This window comes from Macrotis lagotis, chromosome 4, assembly GCF_037893015.1.
Source record: "Macrotis lagotis isolate mMagLag1 chromosome 4, bilby.v1.9.chrom.fasta, whole genome shotgun sequence".
Lineage (NCBI taxonomy): Eukaryota > Metazoa > Chordata > Mammalia > Peramelemorphia > Peramelidae > Macrotis > Macrotis lagotis.
Genome location: NC_133661.1, coordinates 29,155,811 through 29,175,938, shown reverse-complemented (window position 1 = coordinate 29,175,938; position 20,128 = coordinate 29,155,811). Strand labels below are relative to the sequence as shown.

General features: G+C 36.3%; 1 protein-coding gene across 2 annotated transcripts in view; it reads left to right on the top strand.

Moving 5' to 3' along the window:
• LOC141520652 (catenin alpha-3-like) overlaps positions 1 to 20,128 on the top strand; it is a 1,797,877-nt gene that overhangs the window by 398,306 nt on the left and 1,379,443 nt on the right. For both annotated transcript variants that reach the window (XM_074232362.1, XM_074232363.1), the window contains exon 7: positions 4,969 to 5,172. In XM_074232362.1, coding sequence (XP_074088463.1) covers positions 4,969 to 5,172 — 204 coding nt within the window. The remainder of the gene's footprint in view (positions 1 to 4,968; positions 5,173 to 20,128) is intronic.

Genomic DNA, 20,128 nt, shown 5'->3' with positions numbered 1-20,128 from the left:
CAGGTATATTTTGAAAAAAAAATATTTTTCAAGTATGGTTGGGATTAAGCGACCTCTGGGATCCATTTGTAATCTTATTCCATTCACTATTTTCCTGACTTTACCTTCCATTTTACCCAATCATTTCCTTAGCTCCTTTCTGTTTTAACAGAGCACAGATGGTCATAAGCAGCAGCATATTATTTCATTCAGTCGTTTGATTATACTTCAGTGGAGCCTGCTCTCCTTACTTGTGGGTATTTTTTTTTCTGTTTTGGTAATGGTACAGCTTGAAAACAAATTTTCCAAAACCTTGAACTTGAAAGTCCAGGGAAAGTTAAATAAGTGAGATGCAGTGAAGTACTGGGTACCATCTATAGAGAGAAGGAATTAGAAAGATCTGGATTCAAATATTGCTTCTTACATGAGTGGTTGTGTGATCTTGGACAACTGACCTAACTTCTTTGAATTTCATCTGGGATAGTCATTGCTGTGATACCTAAATCATACAATTGTTATGAGAATCAGAAGAGATAGTATAAAATGTTTTGTGAACTTTGAACCATACTGTGTATTTTTTATTATTATTATTATTATGAAATATATTATATATAAAATATAAAAATGAAACCAACTATTAGTCACCCATACAATTAATTAAAAAACATCAACTTTTATGTGTAAAGTATATCATTAAGTATTTTAGAAGACACAAAATTGAAGATATGATGTTCATATATATTCTTTAATACTTTTAGATATGTTTGTTTTACTTTAAAGAAGCACTATCACAAAGCAAAGATATCAGCAAGCATAACCACTTCAAGAAGCTTTCATACTTCACTCATCTTGCAAGTCGCATTTATTGTCTTCTTTTCTTGTCCAAGGTGATGTGGGATTTGGAGAGGATTACTGGAGCCCCAGGATTTCATGCTAGCCCTATCTAGTAACCAGAGGCCCTTTCAAGGATAGCAGAAAGAGAGAAGCAGAGGATTCATTGAATAGGGTCAAACATTTCACGTGGAATCCCTTGGCCAGACTGGAACAAACTGATTACCAGATGCTAGTACAGGACAGAGACTTCATTGTCAGAAAGTCCTTCTTGAAATCAAGTCTAGCTACTTTGAAAGTTACACCTATTATTCTTACTTCTGTCTTCCAACATTTCAAGGCAACTCTCTTTTTTCTCATTTGGTTCTTATTTCTTCAAGTCACAAATCTCTCACTAACAATTAAAGAACGAGTGAGGGATTTGTTCAAATATTGCTTCTCACGTGTAGTAACTGTGTGATCTTAGGCAACTGAGCTAACTTCTTTGAATCTTAGTTGCTTTAACTCTTAATGGGGGGGAGATAATCATTCTTATGATACCTATCTCATAAAATTATTATGAGACTGAGAAGAGAGAGTGTAAAATGTTTTTTGAACTTTGAAAAACTAAAAAATAAGTGAAGAATTTGTGGCTTGTAGAAATGAGAACCAATAAGGACATGAGGGTTGCCTTGAAATGTTGGAAGAGCTATCATATGGGAGAGGAAATAGACATGTTTAGTATAAGTGGACAGAACCAATAGTAATGGCTATAATTTCAAAAATAGCACATTTAGGCTTGAGTTTCAAAAGGCCTTTCTGATCATGAAGACTAGCCCAAAGAGGATTTGACTGCCCTAGGGAGGTCTCTATGTCAAGGATGGATGACCATTTATCTGGTATGTCATGGAGAGCAATCTTGTTGGACTATGGACTGGAGTAGGTTTCCCTTATAAGTCTTTTTTCTTAAGAGCTAGGGAAGTGAACTGGTTTAGTGGGGAATCAGGAGAGGCCAGAGTTCAATAATCTAGGAAGCAGACAAATGTAGATGACTTGTTCCAAGATGCCAGTTTGAGTTGAAGATAAAATAAGCTGGCCCTCATAGGGCCCAGAGATGCCATGGCAAGAAGTCACTGGAAATAAACCATGTTTACTCTTGGGCCCCTGAAAACTAGCCAGTCCTTAACATTTATGACTCATAGTCAGCTTTCTACTTATGACTAAAAACTTAGGAATTCATCTTTCATCTAAGAAGACTCTATTCTGGGTCAGGAATGTACTACAGTCTGAATGGAGAATTATATGAGAATGACCTACTCAAGAGGAGTAATACTAACAAAACTAAATAGTTCATCAGTGATTGGAACAATTCCTGGAACATAGTAGCCAGCCTTAATAAACACATATTGATTTGACTTATCTATAGTGCTAAAATTTTATAAAGTTCTTTTTTCACTTCAAGGTAATACAAGTTTTATTGAAAACAAGGAACTATATATGAAAGGGCTTGCTCATCTCAGTCAGATAATTAACCATTAAGAATAAGAGCTGGGACTGCAGCATGAGGTTTCTTAGTCTTGTGTCTTCCCAATGTGCCTAAAATAAGGCACCAGGATGATAACAGTGCTCGTGTTGAAGGCTTCTAGGTTGCATAATGGATAGTATTGGACTCAGAGTCACCCATATCTGAGTCAAATTATCCAGGCCTGAGTTCTTATTATGCTATAGACATATTGACTGAGTGACCCTAGTTTAAGTCACTTAACCTCTCAGACTCAGTTTCCTAAAATGGTACTTACTTCACAGGGTATGAAGACTTGATATGTTTTCTCTGTCTGTTTGTCTATCTCTCTCTATTTCTCACTATAATGTTTACTGAACATTAACTACATAACTACATAAAAGTAAACATTTTTAACAAAAAATGATAAAAACTATTTCCCACAAACAAACAATTAGAATTAGGGAGGAGGAAATTGTTGGAGGGCAAAGGGAAAAGTTGAAAATTGACATGACAGTATAGGCATGATAGTGTTATATTTGGAACTTGGTGAACTGATGGGATCTTCCAGATAATGTTGAAACAGAAAAGTTTTCATTTCCATATTACATCTTCTAATTGTACCTGAGCAATAATGCAGCCATTTGATTGTCTCTTGGAACCCCTTCTTAATGGAAAAATTGCATTGGAGAGTCATTTTCAGAGATTTTAATTGGTTTAATTTTTGCTGTTAAGCATTGAAGTGGAGAGTTTATACTGACAGAAGCCATCAAGGAGCAAGGGACAGATGGAACGAAGGGGTGGGTCTAGAAGCAAATGAATGAATAACATCTGTCCCATAGGCACAGTACCTTAAACATCTTTGCTGTTCTGGATTGCTTACTGTCTTTTGGTCTGTCTTCCTCTCTTCCCTCAAGCTTCGAGAAGATTATATTTTAATAGACAAAAGATGAATGCATAAATGAAAGGGAGTGATTTCCACTCCCCCCCCTCCCAAGGGGATCTTATAAACTAAGTTTCCTAATATATCTCTTCAGTCTGTTAATGTTTAGGAGCCCAAATGGAGAGACTCATTAAGAAAGAAGGGAAATAGAAGTAGAGACTGGAAATCAGGAAAGGAAAATGACAGGGCAAAATGGCAAGAATGTTCATAGAGAAATTGCCTTAATTCTCAGTTTTGTGATATCCTAGCTTTATGACATCAGGTCACTTGAATGCTCAGGGTCTCAGTTCCTTCAGCTTTAACCTATGATATTATGAATGAAAAAATCCATTGAGATTCTTAGAATTTCAGGAGCAAGACCCAGATTTGCAAGTTGAAGACTTAGTCCTAATTTCAGTTTATCTGAGGACTTTTGAAGTCACATAAGATCTTGAGGCTTTAGGTCTGTCATCTGTGGAATGAATATATGTAGAATGACATATAGTAATAGGGGCAATCTAAAATCCTTAATTCACAAGGTTGATTTGAAGCTAATATACGATACGTGATAGGATATTGCAAAGGTCTTAAATTTAGTTTATATAAAGCACCAATATAAAACAGTCCTCTTATCCCTCTCTCTCCTCCACTCCCCATATACTTTAAAAAATGCAGATTTTGTACTAAATGATCTCTGCAGATGCTGTTTCCTTTTTATTCTATGCTTTTGAATGAAAGATCTCATCCAACCCCCTCAGGAGTAAACTGAAGACCAAGGAATGATGCATAGGAGGGACCCTTGATAGAATCAATTTAATATTTGCTGAACATACTCTGTGAACTGGGCATATAAAGACTAAAAGAATTCTTCCTGTCCTCCAGGATCTTATATTCCTAAAAAGCCTCATATTCTTATTGACCTCTATTTCAAATCCTACCTCTAACACTATTTTCTATTTGACCCTGATCAATTATTCCCAATCAAACCTGTATATAGTTTGTTTTTGTGTTGTGTTCCCTAGTAGACGGTGAGATCCTTGGAGAACAGATTGTCTTCTCCCTTTTTTTGTATTCCCAACACTTACATAGGGTCTGGCACAACAAATGTTTATTGACTAACTGACAGCATCTCATTACTCTATCCAGCTCTTGAACACTGTAAGTCAAAGGGAAGATGCCCACCAGTACCTGTAGCGGAAATTTCTGATTTGGGAATTCTCTAGACCAATGAAATTGCAGAGCTAGTTGTTTTGTTGTCGTATCACTTGGTTTCCTAATGTATGGTTGTTTTCTCCCCTTCACAGAGAAGGGGAGAAATAATATTAATGTATGCTGTATTATATTATCTTCTAATAATAATGATGATGAAATAATAGGGGGAAAGTAGCTGAGGATAAATAATCAACACATTGAAAAAATTTGGTCTTTGACACAGTGTTCCATATTCATAGCTCCCTACATCTGAGGAAGTTATGTGCTACCAAAGAAATAATGGTATCTGCATGCAGAGGAATGCCTACAGATTCATAATAATTTCAGAAGGCGCTAGCAAATGACGGAATCAGGAAAGGCCTCTTCTGAGAGTGAACACTTGAAGCAAGGTTTGATGAGAGCTAGGTGGTTCTAAGATGACTATTTTCTTTTCATAAATTTTAATTTGAAAGATCAACACCAGGACATATGTTACCATGAAGTCAAAGGAAATTTTAAAAAGGATATAGAATTCTAACCCATCTAAACTTTCTCTCCATTTTAGAATTTGGTAATCTTGGATCCACTGACAGTGAGTGATGAGAAAATTCGTCCTTCTCTTGAGAAGCGCTTAGAGGCCATCATCAGTGGGGCAGCCTTGCTGGCTGATTCTTCTTGCACACGGGATTTCCACCGGGAACGCATCATCACTGAGTGTAACTCTATCCGACAGGCTCTCCAAGACTTGCTCTCAGAATATATGGACAATGTAAGTCCTTGGTTTTCCTATGCTATTTCAAGTTTTCTCTGAGGTTCTTCCTCTCTTTCTCTCTCTCTCTCTCTCTCTCTCTCTCTCTCTCTCTCTCTCTCTCTCTCTCTATCTGATGAATTATACATGATTCAGTTTGTGTGGTGGCTTTTCATGCTTCTTAGCCCATTTTATGATATTCCATGGTTACATTACATAGCTGAATTGCTTTGGAGCTTTCTGGATGATAACACTTAGGAGGGGACAAGCTCTCCAGTGTGTAGAGTTGTTGGCTTCTTGATATCAGGTTCCATGGGATGGAATCTATGGAATCTTCATTCAGATCTTGAATATATATTGTGACATGACTGACAAATATTTGAGACCATTTGATCTTGAAGTTCCATAGAAGGCAAAAAGACTAAGTTAAATAGAAGTTTGTCTTAGGCATGTGTCATCTACCTGATTAGGTAATTATCAAGGTATGAGTTGAGACATATTAGCTACAAATGATGTGACTTTTCAGGTGTGAAATTATAGATTAGTTCAGCAGATGTGCTTCTGTGAATGGTTGAAATATCCTAATATTAGTAGTTAGTTCTTTGAAACTATATATGATATGTGACAGATTTCTGTGGTTTTAACATACGATTAGTGGTAAATATATTTCATTCATAGAGAAGATATATATTGGCTACCAAATCTGTCTTTCTGGTTCTAAATCAAAAACATTTCTAGGAAATGTGCTCCCTTTTGCTAATAGTCTGACTAGGTCATTCATGAACTACATTGAGAAGAAATTTAGATTAGTGTGTATGTCTATACAGACAAAAATAATATAGATCTATATGCTGTATTTGTGTGTCTGTGTGTGTGTGTGTGTGTGTGGAGAGAGAGTGATAGAGGCAGAGAGATGTCTATGATAACTTTTTTCCAGGGTTAAAAAGGAGTACAAATTATGTCAATATATTCTGTTTCATATTCCTATCCACCTTTGTATTGGCAGAGTATATTGTTAGTTTTCTCAAGTCATTCATAATATCTAGAGAATAGAATAATGAATTCCATTTAGATAGGTTGGATGCAAAACACTACCAATTGTGCACTAGGAAACACATGTGGGAAAATGAAGCCTTTATTTGGAAAGACTCCAAATTGAGGCTAAAATGTGGTGATGTCTGGTTCTGAGTTATTTAGATGATCATAATAGTATTCCAACTTTATTATTGGGGGCATTCACCCTAAAGAGATTGATTTCTTTGCCATTCTTTTTTTGGTTAAATTCTTAAATTTCACCTCTATGTTTGAGCTTAACTGAATAGATTCTGGGTGAATAGAGAGAAGTGGGAGAGATCTGAGAGATAATACCAAGATAACAATTAGTTCCACCATAAATTTTACCTCGTATAACCCTTTGGATGTTATAGATGAGGATATCGACTCTTGATCAGTGGATGGGAATAATATCAATAATAAATAAGTAACAGCTACCACCACAACAATAATAATTGCTTCTCTGTGCCTTGATTTCTAACTCTGTTGCAAGGTCCCTTGCAATTCTCAACCTCTGCCTCTCTGAGACTGTTTTTTCCTTTGTCAATTGAGATGGCTTAACTAGTTGACTTCTCGGTTCCCTTCCAGTTGTAAGCCTTTGTCTTGGACTCATTTTCCTTCTCTTCCCAGTAAAGGGTCTCCACCATCCCTTCTGAATAGCTGAACCCAGGAGCTTCTCAAGGGCACCCAGCTTCCACCCATTGTGATGTCTCAGTGTCTGACGCACTGGATGATGATAGAACTTCTGTGGCTCAGCAGTTCTGGCAAATGATCACTGAGATTCTTGGGAGTTTCTAACTCTCCCTTCTTCTCTGGCAGTTCTTTAGTAAAATAGTAGAGGGGCAAAATGTAATAGTACTATAACTATAGAAGCCTGTGCCCAACCAGATGGATGCTTTGTTGGGTGTGGGGAAAGGATGGGATGACAGCTATTTCTGATGATAATCTGGTTTTAGTTAAGGAAGAAAAGCTTTCCTAATTTTAGAGTCCCCTTAAAAGTATTGATTGTCCATTTCACCTTGAGGTTGGCTTTTTATAAAACAGAACAACTGCGGTAGAAAGAACCAGTTCAGTCTGTTGGGATGATTGCTTATTTTAATATCTAACTTTTCATTCTGCAGGGGGAAGCAGGTACCATCCCCCTTCCTACCTTATCACAGTGTTTTGAGGGCAGATCTAAGGAATATTAACTTGGTCTGGTCTAAGCCTTAGGAAGTGTTATATGCATCATGAATAAATATGGCTAGCGAATTCCTTAGAACAATCACAGAAGTAGAGATTGACATGAGGAAGGACCCTCAGTGGCCATTGTTCTAGGACAAAAGAAGAGAAAGCGAAGGCCCAAAGGGAGCAGGTGATCTGCCCAACATCACAATGGGAGAGCCAGAACTTAGACCCTAACTCTTCCATCTCCAAGTCCAGTTCCCCTTCTTTTGGAGTACACAGGGTCAAGGGAGAGAATGTCTAGAAAGTATTTGACAGAACATAAAGCTCAAAAGAAATATAAGCTATTAGTATTAATTATTATTAGAAATTATTATTTCTATAGCCAGAAAAAGATGAATTCAAGTCCCAGTTTTGCTACCAACAAAATGTGTGACTCTAGGCAAATCATTTACCTTTTTCAGTGTCCTGGTTGATTCTCTAAGACTAGAAATTGAAATGCTATCTTGCATTGGTTGAGAATTTCCTCATATGGAGATCTATTCCAATGAAATAATGAATCCAGTCCCTTATATTCTTTCCCCCATTCCCTGAAAGAGGATAAAAGATCCTGTATGGGAATCAGAAACTTAACTGAAAAATAATGGTAGTATGATATAGTAGTAGTAGTAGTAGTAGTAGTAGTAGTAGTAGTAGTAGTAGTAGTAGTAGTAGTAGTAGCAGTAGCAGTAGCAATAATAATATTTATTTAACACTTTTAGGTTTGCAAAATGCTTTACATATATCTAAATTTACCTTCACAACAAAACTAGGAGGTTGATCTTATTACATATAAAGAACCTGAAACAGAGGTTAAGTGACTTGCTTTGAGTCACCTAATTAGTTAAGTTTCTGAGGTGGATTTGAATTCAGGTCTTCCCCATTCTATGTCTAGCCTTCCACACATAATGCTACCTCAGTGTCTCATAATAATCGATCAGCTCTGCCCATTTGTTCAGTGATTAACATTTACATAGCACCTATTATCCTGAATGTATGTCTGTGTGATGGTTCCATGGACAGAGACAAAACATTGAGCTTCCATTTTTCAGGTTGGAGGGACACCTCATTGAAGAGAGAGAAGGTAAGAAAAGGTTAAAACAAGAAGAAATAAGAGTTTAACAATTGAGAGAAATCTTAAAATTATTGGACCAGGGAAGCCTTCCTACAGACAATGACATCATAGGAAAAGAGGAATTTTATGACTTCAAAATGAAAAGTGAGACAGGCACCATACCATTGTGGATAGGAGCCTGCACTGGAAGGTCAGAAGACTTTGCTTCATTTGATGCCTCAGATACTAGTTGTGTGCCCATGGGCAAGTCACTTAACTGTTCAACTTTCCTTATCTGTACAATGAAGAGATTGCCTCTACGATCCCTTTCAGCTTCATGATCCAGAACATGTCCAGTTGACTGGAATAATAACCTGTGAAGGGCAGCATTATACAATGCGAGTGGAAAGGTAGGTCAGATACAGACTGAGCAGGACTTTTAGTATCAAACTGATGAGTTTAGCTTTTAACTTACTTTTTATTTGAGGTTGTTTAACTAGGAAGATTTGAAGAAAGACTACTTGATTCAGATTTTATTGGAGGAAACCAACCATTGTGTGACCATAGGCATTCAGTTGGTGAACAATAGTTAAAAAGCATTTGGGCTGAGCATTGAGAATACAAAGACAAAGGGGAAATTTTCCTCTTCTGTTTTAATGGTGGCGTTAACATGGAAATGACTAGACACATAGAAGGTTTATTCAGAGTAGAGTAGTGTCGGCACTAATGCAGTGTCTAGTGACTCGACTAACTGATGGAATTTGAGCTGAAAAATAAAGAAAGGAATAGTTGAGTCAGATTTGAAAAGGAAGAATATTTGCTTGAAAAAATACAAGTCCCACTTTCACTGGTTTGTAAAGTTTATGGAGGGGAGTAAGATGGAAGGAGACTACTAAATTAGGAGGTAGGTCAAGTCAGGGAAGAATTTTAAATGCCAGATAGAACATTTTATATTTGATTCAGGAGAGGGAGACAGAGGCACTAAAATTTATTGAGTATCAGGGTAACTTAGTCAGACCAAAGCTTTGGTAAGATCACTTTGTCATCTGATTAAAAGATGAATTTGATTGAGGAAAATGGTGAGGCAGAAGAGTGAATACAAAGCTATAAAAATTCATGTGAGAGATGAAGAGAGAAGAAAGTAGTCTGAAGTACATGTGCTTGTGGAGAGGAGGGGTCAATATATGAGAAATGTGAAAATTGAATCAAGATGTGACAATGAATTGTTTTATGTGGAGTTAAGTAAGAATGAATTGTTAGGGCTGATGCCATTGTGTAGGTCAGGGAACTGAATGACTATACTGGATGACTATAGATGGCACAGAGGATAGAATACTGATGTGGAATCAGAAGGACCTAATTTCAAATCCTTCCTCACACACAACATTTACTAGTTGTATGGCAAGTCATTTAATCTTAGTTGTCTTGCAAAAAAAATTGGGGTGACTTGGTGGTCCTGGAGTCAGGAGGTTCTGAGTTAAAATTTGCCCTCAGACATTTGACACTTTCTAGATGTATGATCCTGGGCCCATATATATACATACAACATATTGCTAAATATAAATTTATTTGTATGCTTATATGCATATGTAAAATCTCACAGTGATTTTTTAATCTCTCTATATAAATAATCCTTAGACTTATATGTATATGAATAGATATATAGATAGAGATATATTGACAGATACATATACAATGAAATCTCTTCCTCTCTCTCACTATCTGCTTGGTGGCCCATTGGATAGAGTATCAGACCTGGAGTTAGGAAGATTCATAGTCCTGAATTCAAATCTGGCCTCAGACACTTACTTATGTGACTGAACAAATAACTCCATTTTCTTCAATGTTTTCATCTGTAAAATGAACTGGAGAAAGGAACAATATATCACTTTAGTATCTTTGCCAAGAAAACCCCAAATGCCATCATGATTACTCTGATAAAACTGAAAAATGACTGACAGTGAAAATATGCCTATGTAAATGTGTTTATGAATTATTTGTGTAAGGGCAATAAAGATGGTCATTTGAGAAAATAGGAAAGAAAAAGAGAATGTAACCCACGAGAGTCATAAGGGACACTCACTGTTAATAAGCATGATATAGGCAGTGCACCCTATGAAATCTCTTGGGATAACCTCTGGATGAATATTCACTTATAGATAGCCAGTGTGTGTCAGAGGTAATAATTAAATCTGTATCTGCATGCTTCTAAAGTAACAACTTCGAGAAAGCAATATCATTAAAAACTAGAGAAGAGAGAGTAATAAAGAGAAGGTGATCAACTGTATCAAAAGTTTCCTAGAGGTCAAGAAAGATGAATATTGGGGTAGTTGGGTGATGCAGTGAATAGAGCACTGACCTGAAGGCAGAAGGACATAAATTTAAATCTGACCTCAGGCACTAAATATGTACTTAGCTGTGTGACCTTGGGCAAGTCACTTAACCCTACTGTCTTGCAAAAATAAAAAAAATAAAGATGAATATTAAAGAAAGGTCATTGTGTTTGATAATTAGAGAACACTAGTAATTTTTGGAGATAGCAATTTCAGATGAAGTTGGGTAGCTACTCAATTTCTTAATTAGTTGACTCAGACAACTAAGATTTTAAATCCTACTTGAGTTGCTAATTCATGTTGGTGGAAGGAATCTCTATGCTGAAATTCACTGATGAAATCACACTTCTTGTCTAATCCAACACAAAATCCCCCAGTAGAATATAATCTTGAGTTCAGAAGCTGTTTCTCCTCCCCCCCATATTTTCAGTGAATCATTTGGTATGTAAAATCTTAGGCACTGCAAACAAACAAACAAAAAACCCCAGCAACAAATGAATAAATTAAACAAAAACTCACAAAATTTTCTCTAGCTAAAAACCAAGGATTTATCAAGTGAACCCAATTAAATTGACTGGTTGGTTGCATTTTTATTGATTATTATTAGTCTGAAAGTCCTATGTTATATATTTTCCATATTAATGCACTCCATTAATTTACAATGCATCCTTGGATTAAACTTTCTGGGTTCTTAACCTATTAGAAATCACAAATGTGTGCTCAATTTCATCAGTCTGGGAAACTCCTAGTATGGAAGCCATACCTGTCAGTGAAAATCATCACCTTTTTCTCAGTCATATAAATTAGAGGTACTTTAGTACATTGAGCGGTTAAGTGACTTGTGCATATCTGTGATTTGTCAGTCAGGACCAGGTCAGCCTTCTAAATATTGGGCCACATCATCTTATAATAAGGAGTAACTCATTTATTAATATCTGGAATTTATATTGCACTTTAAAGTTTGCTTTTTTATTTTATTTTATCCTCATAATCACCCCATGAAATAAGTATTAACATTATCCCCATTTTATAGAAGAAAAAACAGCTTACAAAGCTTTAAAGATTTTTGGAGACTCAGCCTAATTCTCCCAACACTCCCCTACAGTTGTCCTTAAAATTATGGCTCAAATTTAATTCTGGAATGTCAGAGCCAACAAAAGGTCAGGGTGAGACATTCATCCAACCCAAGACAACCAAGGAGGTTGGAAGAAGAGACCTATGACAGAGAGAGAGGATAGCCCAGAGCTCACAAGGATACAACATTAATGGTGAGAGTAGATGATAGCAAAAAAAAAGCAGCAACAACTTTGGAGATGGTAAGGAGTTTAGTCGACTGATCAGAAAGAGATTCTAGGGAACAACTGTTATAGCACTTGCTATGAGACCAGATACTGTTTAGCAACCCCATTGTCCATATCCACTTCTGGCTTACAGTTCAAAGTTGGAGAGGAACACTTTCAGTCAAATTGAAAGATACCCTGAAGAATAGTATTATTTTGAGTCATAAGGAAGCAGGAGTCCTGAGGAATAGGACTGATTTCAGCCCCAAAGGACCAGAAGTGCTTCCTGATAAGGACCAGAGCCCAGACCAAGAAAACAATGATGATGCCTAGATAACCACCTTGGAAGTACAAAGAACTCCCTCCCAACCCTCTAGAACTTGGCCTGAAAAAAGCAGTGAGGAAAAGGCAAAAACTTGGGATAGTGCTTCCTTCCTTCCCCCAAAGGGAACGGAGCTAAACTTTAATGAACAGTTCAAAATCAAGAAATAGGAAAAAATGAGCAAACTAAAACAAATAATCATTCCATGAAAATTGACTGTGTTGATAGGGAAAATCAAGACACGAACTCAGAAAAAGACAATGAAGTCAAAATAGTTATAACAAGGTGGCAAAGAAAATAATATTAACTAGATCTAAGCCCAGTAAGAACTCTTGGAAGAGCTCAGATGATTTTCAGAATCAAATGATAGTTGTAGAGGAAAAGTTAAATCAAAGAATGAGAGCAAAGGAAGGACATTATTTAAGAAAATAATTACCAGCTCGGTTAAAGAGGCACAAAAAATCTAAAGAAAATAACACCTTAACAATACCTTGATCAAATGGAAAAAAGATGCTCAAAAGGTCATTGAAGAAAATAATTCCTTAGAAATTAGAATTGGGCAAATAAAAATTAATGAACCCATTATATATATATATATATATTATATGTACATATAGATATAAATATGTATATATAAACAGAGTCAAAAAGAATAAAAAAATAGAAGAAAATGTGAAATTTTCCATTGAAAAAACAACTGACCTAGAAAATAGACTGAGACATATTTTTAGAATAATTTCACCTGAAAGCCATGATAAAAAAGCCTGGATACCACCTTTCATGAAATCATAAAGGAAAACTGTGCTGATAGCTTAAATCAAAAGGATACAATAGAAATGGAAAGAATCCACTGACTACCTCCTGAAAGAGATCTCAAAATGAAAACTCTCAGGAATATTATAGTCAAATTCCAGTAATTCAGTAATTCCATAATCAGAAAGAAACCATTCAAATATTGTGGAGTCACGAGTCAGGAGCACACAGGATTTAGTAACTTCTATGTTAAAACAGTGAAAAGTTTGGAATATCCTATTCTGGAAGGCAAAGGGAGTAGAATTACGACTAAGAATATCCCAACTAGCAAAACAGCATAATCTTTCAGGAGTGGGGATATTTAATGAATATCCTGATGGGATAATTTCCTGATGAAAATAACAGAACTGAATTTTCAGAAGAAGAATTCAAAGCTGTCTATAGTCATTATGAAAAAATGCTCTGATCAATACTGAATAGAGAAATGCAAATTAAAACATCTCTGGATACTCCCTCATACTTATCAGAAATGATCAATCCTGGAGGTGATGAGGGGAAAAGTACATTAATACACTGTTGATACAGATGTAAACTGGTCCAACCATTCTAGAGAAAAATTTGGAACTATGCCCAAAGGGCTATGAAACTGTTTACCTTTTGATCCACCAATATTACTGCTAGATCTGTTCCCCAAAGAGATAAAAGAAAAAAGAAAAAGACAACACATGTCCAAAAATATATAAAGTAGTCTCTCTTGTGTTGGCAAACAACTCGAAATTGAGGGGATGCTCATCAATTGGGGAATTTCCTACCTTCCTACCAGTATTTACATTTTTTCCTTTTACATTGGACTTTCAGACTCATAAAGTTCTTTCATCACAACACTGAGAGGTAGATGATGCAAGTAAGGTTTAGGACTGGAAGGGACCTTAGGGATTACCTAAGGTAGAAAGAACCTAAATCCTAGACAGGGAGTAAGCCAATTTGTATCTAGGGAGGAAGTTTCCATACCAGGAGTTTCTTACATAGAAGGTATCCTGGAAGAGCCAACATTTTCACTTAGGTTCTCCTATACAAACCCTATGTGTTTTCTATTATATCACATTGACTTTTGTTAGTATATCCATTTTGCAGATAAGGAAGTGAAGGGTTAGAAAGATTGCCCTTGGTCAAGCAGATGTTAAGAATTAGAGCTTCGATTTGAACCCATTTCCTAACTCCAAGGCCAGTCTTCTTCCTTCTTAAACAGGCAGCCTCTCCAAAAGGCAATTGGATTAGCTGATGTCCGATATGTCTCATTTTAAAATTCTCTAATCTTATCATTTTAGTAAACTTCCAATGTCAGGGTTTTTCTTGTCACCATATCTCTCCCTTCCTTTTTGTCCCTAAGTCTGTCTCTTTGCAATAACAGATATCACCAGTTAAAAGCATGGAGTTAATTTGTGCAAGTTGCAGAGAAATCTATCTCTACCATGAGTGGCTAAGTTAATGAATCTTGCTGAGGTTGAATGGTGAGGTGCTAGACGTCACTGGTCTGATGTATGGCTTACAGACTTGGGAAAGTCTATGCCCTTGGAGAGTACCAGGTAATATCTTGGGAGATGGTTTTCTCTTCCATCAAAGCCAGTTCTTCTCTGAGAACATTTGGAGTGGAATGCAAATGAGTTCTTTCTCTCAGTCTTACAACTTGACTGGGTGAACTGCTGCAGCATCCTTTTCCTTGTCCCTTAAGGAATGGCTGCTGCATCATGAAATGAGATCATTTAATGTATGTCAATGTATGGTCCATTAAAAGCCCAATTTAAAAGTATAATCTCTGGTAGGCTTCCATGTATATTTTAATATATTTGAAAATGAAAGCTCCTGCCTTTGGAATTCTGCACACAGATGCTAGAAGGATGAATCATGGTAGTGAAAAAGCTCTGGAATTGAAAGGAAGAAGGAAAAGGATTCACAAATTCCATTATAGATGTTAACCACTTTTGGATTTTATTTTTCTTTCTCTAATGTTTGCCAGACAAACATAAGACAAACACATGTAATTTTCCACATATTTTATTATCTCTAAAGAAAACAAACCTCTTCCTGTCTTTAGGATGTTCTTTTCTCTCTTAGAATCTTCTTTCCAAACTTCATACTGTTTTTAGATAGCACTTTGTGGCACCAGCTGATTTCCAAACGAAGACCTCTTTTTTCTTTTTAATTTTTATTTAAGGAAATGGGGTTAAGTGACTTGCCCAAGGTCACACAGCTAGGTAATTATTAAGTGTCCAAGGTTAGATTTGAACTCAGGTTCTCCTGACTCCAGGACAGGTGCTATATCGACTGAGTCACTTAACTGCTCCCAATTGAGGGCCTCTTTAGCTCATCAGGTCATCTATGTTTTGATCTTTTCTGTTGTGGGAATTCCCTTCACAGATGCAGATTGGTAGCTCCTCTATAATATCATTTTAGGGCGTTGCCAGAGGTGTTAAATTTCACACCCAAATTGCATAATTTTTGATCTTAGACATTTTTAGTAGGATGATAGGACTGGTGATAGAAGGGACTACCATGCATAGAGAGTGACACGGGCAAGTCACTTAACCTCTCTGGACCTCATCTATAAACTCAAATCTCAAAGTCTGCTAACTTTAAAACCATGATTCCAGAATCCTAGTCCAATTTTCTCATTTTTTATAGAGGAGTAAATTCAAGCAGGAGGTAAAGTCACACAGATTTAAACCCAGGCCTTCTTTCTCAGGGTGAGCTCTCTCTATTCCAGTAAAACTAGACTGACTTTTGTAACTCCTTTTTCCTTCCTTCCTTTTGTCCTTCCTTCTTTTTTCCTTTCTTCTTGCTTTCTTCCTTAATTCCTTCCTTCCTCTTTCCTTATCTTTCCTTTCTTCTCTTCCTTCCCTTTTCCCATTCCTTCCTTCTTTTCTTTTCTCCCTTCTTATTTCCTTTCTCTTTCCTTCCCTCCCTCCTTCCTCCTTTCTTTTCTTTCCAATGTTTTCATTATTGCATAAAACTCAATGAGAGGCTAACTCCCTCTACCCATAAATATTGGGATCTTTTCTGCAATTGCTGGTCTTGGAAAGGTGGTTGGGGCACTGAAAGGTTAAAGGACTTGCCCATTATTATACAGCTACTATGAAACAGAGAGAGAAGTCATGTGTTCCTGTCTTATAGATTAGTCTTCTAACTATTCTTCCAGGCTACCTTTTGTCATATTGTTAGTATCTGAGTTAAATTTCCACAGCTACATTCATTAAAATAAGTGGAAATTCATTTTTCTAGTGATTGCTTGTATTTTATAGTATATATTTCTTTCTCTAATTGATGCAATATCTAAACCATCTTAGTAGAATGAATGTGAATTCTAATGAAGTTTAATCAGAGATGTTATGGTAGAAAATGGTACTTAATTTGGAATGGAAGAAGTCTGGGTTTGATTCTCTGATCTTACCATTCATCTCAAAAGAATGAGACAGACTAGAGTATTGGAAGAAATGTAAGGAGATGAAATTTAGTAGGGCTGTGTCAAGACTTAGACTTGTGAGGCCCCCAGGCAGAGGATGTTTCTGATAGGAGTTTGTGCCAGAATGAAGTGAAAGGATATTGGAATGGTAGGGTTTTAGTGTACTATGAACTTAACATAGTCAGTAGGCAGAAGTGGCCACCAATATGGCTAATTAGATCTTATGTTGACTTAGGAGAAGCTAATCTTGAAGGAATGAGAACATACTAACCCCACTGTGCTTAGTCTTGGTTGGACTGCCTCTGGAGCACAACTATCTTCCTTACCAAGATGTATAGTCTGGAAAGGATTCTGATAGTGAAATGATGAGAGAAAAGCATCCTGGTAATAAAGGGTCTTAAGGTCATGATTAATGGAAGTGGAGAAAGTTAATCAATCAGCCAATAAACATTTATATCAATCTGGAGAATAGAATTTATCCTGTGTGTCATTTCTTTGAACTTGCTTGTTTCCATGTTGTCTCTCCCATTAGGCTATGAACTCACTAGAGAGGATTTAGGGAATTTTGAATTGTTCCTCTTTTTTGCCTAGGGTGGTTTCTGTGGTGGAATAGATACTTCATAAATGCTTGTTGGCTCATCAAAAGGATGACTATGTGCAAGAAAAGCTATTTGGCCCTACAAGACAGGACTAGGAACAATGAACAAATTGGGGCTTCATATCAGCAAAATTTTATGAAAATCTGAGCTATCCAATAGAGAAATAGGCTGTCTAAAGACACTGTTTTCAAGGAGGGATTGGTTGACTATTTTTCAGGTTACTGTGGCAAATGCTTTCACATATGAGTAGTGAAATCACTTAACCCCTAAGAACCTCAGTTTCTTCACTGGTAAAAGAGGAATGATAGCCCTTCTGATACTACCTCCTGGGGTTGTTCTGTGGAAAGTGCTTTGTAAACCTTAAAGTCTAATAGGAATATAGTTAGTTATTTATTGTAGCAAAGAGAATGATGTTTTCTCCTTTATAATGGAAATGAAAGGAAAGCTAAAATAGGGAAATGATGAGAAAAATAACAAGAATAAATTTAAAATATGCAGAACCAGAAATCAACTTGTATTTTCAACTGGCATAGAGGTTTTTGATAAGGAATTCTCTCCCTATAATAGTGAATAGTGTTGAATAATATGAACATTAATAATTTACAACTGTGTAGCAATTTTAAGGTATTAAGGTAAATGTCTTCTGTACTTTTTGGCATCTGTCAAATGCTATTATATATATATATATATTTTTTTTTTTTCTATTCCATACCACTTTATAGAGAGACTGAGTCATGACAACAAAATTAATCTCTAATTAGAGCCTCCAACCTAGCTGCCAATTTCTTTGGTTCATCCCCTTTTCTCCATTTCATACAATATGATAACTTTGGAGTCATCTTGAACTTTTCCTAAGTCTAGTCAATTGTTAAGTCTTTTCATTTACCTCTTCTTTCACAATGTCTCACTTTCTTTGATTTTTCTCATGGCTTTTTTGCTAGTCTACACCATCATCTCTTTATCTCATCCAGTCATGCCTTGGCCTGCTACATCCAGGACCATTTTCAGTTGTTCTGATCCATATTTGACCACTGAACCCCAATGGTTCTGGAAGAAAAAGTGAGGTTGGTGACAAGAATAACCCTTACTCACTTGAATCCACTTCACTTGTATGCCAGGAAATCACATCCCTGATGTCATGGTTCTCATCAAGAATAAAAGACAAACAACACTTTCACTTCTATATCCTCATGGTTTCTGTCCTAATCTAGATCATTATCTCTATATTTCAGTTTACAGATATTCCTTTACTTGGTAAGAGCAAGATCTTCAGCATAAGATAGTGGGAAAATATATAATCTTTGTCCTAAAGGAGTTTGCTTCATACTGAAGTTTTACCATACTCTCCTCACAGATGTTTTTGCCTCCAATTTTTGCCTCTAATTTTTCCATCCTATAGTTAACGTAATCTATCTAACAGGATAATATTATAAAATCATAGGCTTCTAATCTATAAAAAATATTAGAGACAATCTAGTTCATTCCCTTCATTTTCCAGATGAGAAAAATGAGCTTCAGGGATGTGAAGTGACTTGTATTTCATTATATAGGAGACAAGTATGAGAGCTCTTTTGGTCATTTGACACTGCGTTATGTCAGTCACTGCACTAGCTTTGGAAGATATAAAGGCAAAAATAATATAGTGCCTTCCTATAAAGAGCATATATTCCAATACTCTTGCCACTAAGAATTATTATTGAGTTGTTTTGTCCTTTTCAATTCTTCATAACCCCAGAGGATATTTTTTGTTAAAAGCTCCTGGGATGGTTTACCATTTCCTTTTCCAGTTCATTTCATAGGAGAAGAAACTGAGGCAAACAGAATTAAGTAACTTGCCCAGGGTTAGACGGCTAGTAACTGAGGCCAGATTTGAATTAAGCATACCAATTTTATCCTATTTCTTCATGTCTCTCAAATCTCCCATGACTTCACATGGAAGCCTTGAAAAATAAAGATCACATTTTTCTGACTGGTATTCAAGTCACTCCACTTTCCAGGTTAGAACCTTATCTTCTATTCCTCACTAGTCAGTAAGTATTTATTAAGTGACTGCTATATTCTAGCACTGTGCTGAACACTGGGGATGCAAAAGAAAGTGAAATACAGTCCCTTCTGTCAAAGAACTCCTAATCTAATTGGAAATATAACATGAAGGCTGTTCTTTTTCAATCAGGGCAGTCCCCTCATTTTCTGGCATGAATTTGGCATGAAAACAGACTCAATCATGACTCCAAGATTTCCTTCCACTAGTCCACAATGGTTTTCTTTCTTCTTTCTACCAATCCAAACCTAATCATGTTGGAACTGATTATATTTCCTGGGCTCAGAATATCACCACAGTATAAAGATACAATTCAAAATGAACCTAACTTTAAGAGAATAATGTGATAATAAAGACAAAAGAAGTTCCCAATGAGAAAATATCAATTTTACACCCCACCAGATGTGTAATAAATGTGCTCTTTAATAACTTGTGGCTCAGGACAGCTAGGTAGCCCAGTGGTTGGAGTATTGTCCTGAAGTCAGGAGGACCTGAGTTCAAATTTGGCCTCAGGCACTTAATACTGACTAGTTGCATGAACTTGGACAAGTCACTTAGCCCTATTGGCCCCCAAAAGCAAAAAAAAAAAGAAATAATAATTTGTGCCTCCTCTAGCCTCTGTGTGTCAGCATCCATGATACATGAGTTTTCTTTTCTCTGCAGATGTCTCACCTTACCTCAAGAAGGAGGAGGTCTTGATTAGCAAGGCTTCCTTAATCTGCACGATAAAGATGACTGTCATTCAAATGTGACATAAAATTGACATGATGCAAAGCTAGTTGCTAACCAAGGTTTTCACAACATACTGTATAACTTGATAGATTTGAAGTCTGCTTGGGTCAGAAGACTCTTCTTTTTCCCTGAGGCTTCTTTCAAAAA